This window comes from Mesoplodon mirus (assembly GCF_964341445.2).
Source record: "Mesoplodon mirus genome assembly, chromosome: X".
Lineage (NCBI taxonomy): Eukaryota > Metazoa > Chordata > Mammalia > Artiodactyla > Ziphiidae > Mesoplodon > Mesoplodon mirus.
The window spans coordinates 44624243-44630387 of record NC_138981.1 but is presented as its reverse complement, the minus strand read 5'-3'; the positions used below and the strand labels follow the sequence as shown (position 1 = coordinate 44630387).

Genomic DNA, 6145 nt, shown 5'->3' with positions numbered 1-6145 from the left:
GCTCTGGTTACCGTTTACCAGCACCATATACTGGGTGGTTTATAAACAGAAATTTCCCATACTTCTCGAGGCTGGAGTCCTAGATCAGGGTGCCAGCATGGCCAAGCTCTCCTGGGGGACAGCTTTCTAGATTGCAGACTGCCAACTTCTCGTTGTATCCTCACATGGCGGAGAGCAGGAGATTGAAGCACGCTTTCTTAGTGACTATTATAAGGGCACTAATCCCATGAGGGTGGAGCCCTCATGACCTCATCTAACCCTAATCACCCCCCCACCCCACCCCACCCCCGCCAAAGGCCTCACCTCCTAATACCATCACATTGGGGAGAGTACACAATCAGTCCACTGAACACCTGCCCCATGAATGAGTGAATAAGGCAGTTTAGGATGTCCTGAAACTTACAATCTGGTGGTACTTGGCTCAGTATCTGCCAGTTAGAAGCAATGGACATAGCTGATCAGAAACTCTATATAGAGGGATAGAGCCCATGGGACTCCAATGCAGGCACCAGAACCATGACTAAAGGGAGTTAAAACTGAGGAACTACCACTTTACCACTGAAGACCCTCACACCACCATGGAAGACTGAACGCCTGTGGTTGATGCCTTTGCCAACTGTTTTTAACAGCTATAAACATGCTTATTAAATGCACTTGACGCCCCCAACAGAAAATGTAAATTGTCCATGAGGCTGAGACATGAGGCTAAATGACTCACTGAAGGTCAAATAAGTGGAAAGCAGCAGAGCCTGGATTTGAATCCTGGAATCAGAACCCAGAGGCTGTGCTGCTAGAACCTATTTCAAACCAGGATTCTGTGTCCTTCACACCAAGGTGAGTTTACTATACCTGCCCCCACCCCCAGTATTTCAGGAGCTAGCTCCACTGTTTACAGCAGGATTTAGCCTACATTCTCAGAACAATCTTGTGAGAAGGGCACCTACCTGATGCTCAAAGACAGGGAGATTCAAACCCAAGCAGTCATTCCAAAGGTGACACCGAGATGATCACAATGGGACCAAGAGACCATCTCAGGAAACCCAATTCCAGCCATGAGGGGATTTCACCTGGACTCCCCACCCTTCCCACAAGCCTTATGTATACCAAAACCAATCCCAAACTCAACCAAACTTTGAACTCAAGGTCTCTACCCTTTCGGCAGTCCCTGCCCACCCCCTAACTAAATCCTTTTCTCAGTCTCCCTCTTGACCTTCTTCTATTTTTAATTTGTAATAAGCCTCTACATCTTAATTTGAATAAGGAAAAAGCACTATCAATATCGATTTGTTTTCATCTTTTTAATCAACTTGGTGAAAGACATCCTAAACGCTACATGAAACACAACAGAATATTTTTTTCTTCCAGTATTAAAAAAAAATGACACACAAATATTTTTAAGAAACTTCTATATAATCAAGGCAGAGATCTGGAGTAAAAAACACCTCTAAGTAATCATGTTCTTCATTTCCTATAGTTACAGTCAGAAATTGCTTCCTAATCATGATTAAACATTGTGCACAGGTATTTAAAAATGTTCCTAGATGCACATTATTTAAAAAAAAAACAGTCTGGCCAGACATTTTTTTTGCCAGAACCAACATTCCTGAGAGCCCGAACTAAAAAACTGGTAAAAAAGGAAAAAATATCCAGACTCCACAAATGTCTCAGAATTTGTCTTTAAATGGGAGAAAAATTAAAAAAAAAAAAACACATGGAACTTTCTGAAAGGTCTTTAACAAGCTACCTTGGGAGCTCTACTCAAAAAAAAAAGGTTGATGTAACTAAAACAGATGTTTCAGTGCAGCTCCAAAAATCTTTATAAATACAGCCATTTGGAGGGATGGTCCTGGATCAGAAGAAATTTATTCCTTGTGTATCTGAGAACAGTAAGAAGGGGGAGAATTATGATGTTGGGAATAGGCTAACATGCTCACTTCCCAGGGCTGATGAGGATGCTGAAAGGCTAGACAACAGGGACACCCCTCCACCTCTTCCATGCTCAATAGGAATAGATGATTACAGACAAGACAGGTTTGACACCCCCACCCCCCGCCAAAGCAGACTAGCCTTTAACAGGCACCTGAGAGCAAGGGAGGCCTAGGAATGGTGTCAGGTGGGCTTGTTGAGGTATGCATAGGCAGGAGAAAAGTGAGAGGGACAGGACTGGTACACAGAAGTCTGCTCAGTGGCAACACAGAAGCCTCACCTACATTAGGTGTGCATGCCTCATCTCAGTTGTCGTAATTATCCCTGTAATTTCCTCCTGAGTAGCGGTCATAACCACCCTGGCTTCTGGGAAAAAACATACACAGTATCACGGGGACATCTTATATACACCTTCTGATAATACTAAAAACCACATATACTTACAAATCCTGTCCCATTTTTTATGTACTATAATATAAACTTTAACGTGTAAAGTGAGATATATTAAACACGAACACCAAGTAAACATCAAATAATCACACTATGTAGAACTTACATATAGCATTTTAAACCATGTTAAACATTAATACACACAATTAATCAAGACAGTGCAATAAACGTGTATGTGTCACTGTCTACTGCACATTGCAATTATATGACCTAATAACTTATTGTTATAGTTAACCCAAATAATTGTTTCACACTTATTTTGTAGTTTCATTATAATTTGTAAAAGCAAACACTAGCAGCACCACAGTAAGAAATGTGTGAACACTCAGGCAGCCGAGCTGAGATCTTGGGGAGAGGGAAGAGCACCACCAGAGTACCCCAACCCCTTGGCTACCCACCTGCCGCCATAGTCTCTGGATCTTCCATATCCATATCCATATCCTCCAGGTCGGCTATCATACCTGCCACTTCCATAGCCCTGGTCCCCACCACCTACAGCAGATAAAAAATATTCAAATGGCAATTGTCCAGACATAGGCTAACACAGGCAACTCTCCTCCACACCCCATGATCGAACTTACCACTGCACTTACCTCTAGAGTAGCTGCGACCACGCCCATAGGCCCCAAAGGCGCCCCCTCTTGTTCCCCGGGCCGACTTGCCCGCGTGGTCTACACGGATCTGACGACCGTCCAGAGACTAGGTGTGGGGAGACACAAGGAGGATGGATGGGTTGGTGGTCAAACAGAGCAGGGATGAGGTAAGAGCGGGCTGGGCAGGTAGGCAAAAGAGCCCAGAAACTCCTGCTGGGCACCAGGTCTGGGTACCACATTCCAGAACAAGCTCCTTTGACCAGAATGGCTTTATCTGGAGCTACAGAATCCCACAAAATGACCTGAATCCACCGTGTTCCCCCTGCTACTACTTACATCTTGACTGAACTCAGGTTGAGTTCTCCTCCCCACTCCTCTAAGCTGCCCGACTATTAGGGCTAGATAGACACCTCTCTTGGTTTGAGGCTTCAGAGTCCATCCCAGAAGACTCACGAGGTCCTCTCCGGGCCAGGCCCACAGGTCTGCAGACTCTACTACCTAAGCCCAGAGCAGGTCAACCATCCACAGGTGGCTTCTCGGCCTCATGCAGGACCAGTCGTCGCCTCCCAGGCAGCCCGGCTCTGTCTGCCGCTGCCCTCCACCCCCTAGAACAGAAGGCAGTCACGCTCCTGTGAGTGGGCACTGCGGAGCTTGGTGGCCGCGCTGCCCCTAGCAGACACAGAAGGAAAAACAGAAAGAATGGTCGAAGTGACAGATAGGAGCAGGGCCCCTATGCAGGTAGGCGGCCTCACCTCTCCATTCATGGCTCTCATGGCATCTGAGGCATGCTCTGGATTGGTGAAGGTGATGAAGCCAAAACCCCGGGATCGCTGAGTGTCCCGGTCCTTGACAACAACCACTGGAAAAGGGAGAGGGGAGACAAGGTAAGAGGACAAGTGGCAAAGGGTGTTGGACCCTCCTCCCACCAATCCTCAGTGGAAAATTATCGAGTTCTCAGTCTTAGACCTAGCAACAAAAGCAGGAGAGGAGTAATGTAAAGGCCTGGGGTCCTGACCCTTTTCTCCTGTTTCCTGAAATGCATGGGCCCCAGACTTCCTTCCACACCCCCCCATCACGTGTCTGGCCCATGTCTCACCCTCAGAAATAGGTCCGAAGCTGCTGAAGTGGTCTTCCAGAGCCTGCTCATCAGTGTTGAAGTTGAGCCCTCCCACGAAGAGCTTCCCTTCTTCAGAGGACATGGTGGTAAATTCAAGTCCTGTGGAGAGAATATGGAGAAGAGTGGAAGACGCAGTGTAATTGGGGAAAAGAAGAGATTGGAGAAATGAGAAAAGATAAAGAGAAGAGAGGAGAGAACACAGAAGAGACAAAAGGAACACAATAAAGGGTAACTATGGAGAAACACAGAAAGGCCAAACAGGCGGGAATCTACGGGGCGAACTCAGCGAGGTAGCCATTTGAGGGCCGCCTTCGCGCATGCCCACAACATCCCCCGCCACAGCGCCCGTCATTTTGTGCGGCCGCGCATGCCCAGAACACCCTTGCGCTTCCTCCTCACCCGCAAAACAAGATGGCGGCGGTAACGTAAGAACCCACCCCCACCCCCACCCAGGCCTCCGCTGTCGCGCGGTCACTGCCACCACCCACGCCGCCAGCCCTCCCGGCATTCCTCGCACTTGGATATAGCGCGCCAGCCTCGTACCAACCAAAAAGTGTCACCTCCGAGCACGGGTCCCACCCGCCCCGGAGAAGCCCAAGCCTACGTGTCAGAAGCCGGTACTCTCCCCACTCGCGCACCTCGCTCTCGCCCGGCGTGGCACACGTCAGTGGGGCGAGGAGCGGTCGCTCCGCAAAACACACGCTGCTTACCTGGAAATTAAGTAAAAGACCGAAGAGACAGCTACCGCCAAGAAGCCGAGAGACTGGGAAGGGCGCCGCGCGGGAAGACTCCTGATAAAGCGTACGTAGCGGCACGTCACGCATCGTCCGTCACGCGTGCCGACGTGCGCGCTCATTGGCTGACGCCAGTGAGGGGGCGGAGTGGGAGGAAGGGACGGCAATGCAAAGGGATCGATTCGCTGAGCACGCTTCCGGGAATGGAGGCAAGGTTTGTGTAGTTGGTTCCCCCTGGCATCAGCATCTCTCCACTGGCCCCAGCCGTCTTCATCCCTTACACCCACGAGCCTTTTCGCTGTCACACCCATTTCCGTCCCGGACATCACCCTCACCATCCTTGACGTCGTCTCCCCCATTTGTTTTGACGTCTTCCTCTAGGTCCCTGAGGACATAATTACCGTCCTCTGATAACCTCTTTCACCTTCTAGTCCTCTAACCTCATACCTCTCGAGGCCTCGATGTTTTATCTCCCCACCGTCCCTGACGTCATCGCCCTTCACAGTCCTTAACATCAGACCCTTTGTTTCTTAGTCCCTGACCCTGACCCCTACTTTCCTTCTCTGTGCCCAACATCTAGCCACCTGTTATGGGACCCTTTTCCCTGGCATCGTTCCTTCTCATTTATAACTTCAGCCCTCATCCTTATCTGACAGCCTCCTGAAGCCAGTTTCTCGAATTCCCTACCAGTGGACCGCCTGAGGTGCTGCCTTCTACAGAAGACGATGCTTCAGTCTTCAGGAGTAAATCCCAATCCAACAGAACAATTATTTGCTGTCACTCAGAGTTGCTGAACCCTTGATCCACAGAAAGGACTTTCACAATACATAATGGACTTATCCAAAGCAAAAAGTGTCTGAGCCCACTCCCCACAGTTTGTTCTTGTTCAGCCTTCTGAGTGTCTGAGCTACCTTTACAATGAATGGATTTGACAGACTTTTCATTTCTGAACTCCCCATCAAGGAAGAATGGGTTAGTTTGCCCTCAGAGACTCTAAATATGTCATCCATAGAATGGACTTGTCCAGCCTGCTAAGGGTCAGCACCCCAAACACAGACTAGATTTAACTTTTGGAGTACAGTATGGTATGCATCCACAAAATGGACTTGTCGGCTTTTGCCATATCGACTTCTATGCCCAGGATGGACGTGAAGAGATTTCACATTGTCCACATATGTGCTAGTCTTAGCCCTCTGATAATCTGAGCCCCCATGCAAAAATTAGAGGTACTTATTTACCTCTCAAAGTGTGTCTGAGCTCTGATCATATTTCACAGTTCATGACACATCGTCATGGTTGTTCTAGGCAAAGCCTCTCATTTTATT

General features: G+C 48.4%; 1 protein-coding gene across 4 annotated transcripts; it reads right to left on the bottom strand.

Moving 5' to 3' along the window:
* Positions 1 to 1279: 1279 nt before the first annotated feature.
* On the bottom strand, positions 1280 to 4904 carry RBM3 (RNA binding motif protein 3). 4 transcript variants are annotated; one of them, XM_082609069.1, is made up of 7 exons: positions 4797 to 4904; positions 4066 to 4185; positions 3722 to 3828; positions 2970 to 3075; positions 2775 to 2868; positions 2207 to 2292; positions 1280 to 1877 (listed from the first exon to the last, which is right to left on the bottom strand). In XM_082609069.1, exons 2-6 carry the CDS (start codon positions 4166 to 4168, stop codon positions 2232 to 2234), a joined length of 471 nt encoding a protein of 156 aa, XP_082465195.1. In that variant the 5' UTR covers positions 4169 to 4185; positions 4797 to 4904; the 3' UTR covers positions 1280 to 1877; positions 2207 to 2231. The 4 variants fall into 4 exon arrangements, with proteins under 4 accessions (XP_082465195.1, XP_082465196.1, XP_082465197.1 ...); XM_082609070.1 differs by having other exon boundaries at positions 2211 to 2292; XM_082609071.1 differs by having other exon boundaries at positions 2207 to 2289.
* Positions 4905 to 6145: the final 1241 nt, after the last annotated feature.

Coding starts and splice junctions, on each gene's coding strand:
- RBM3 (XM_082609069.1), bottom strand. CDS start 4,168: ATGTCCTCTGAAGAAGGGAAGCTCTTCGTGGGAGGGCTCAACTTCAAC. Junction 3,829..4,065: donor CTTCGGACCTATTTCTGAGG/GTGAGACATGGG, acceptor TCCCTTTTCCAG/TGGTTGTTGTCAAGGACCGG. Junction 3,076..3,721: donor TGAGAGCCATGAATGGAGAG/GTGAGGCCGCCT, acceptor CCCCACACCTAG/TCTCTGGACGGTCGTCAGAT.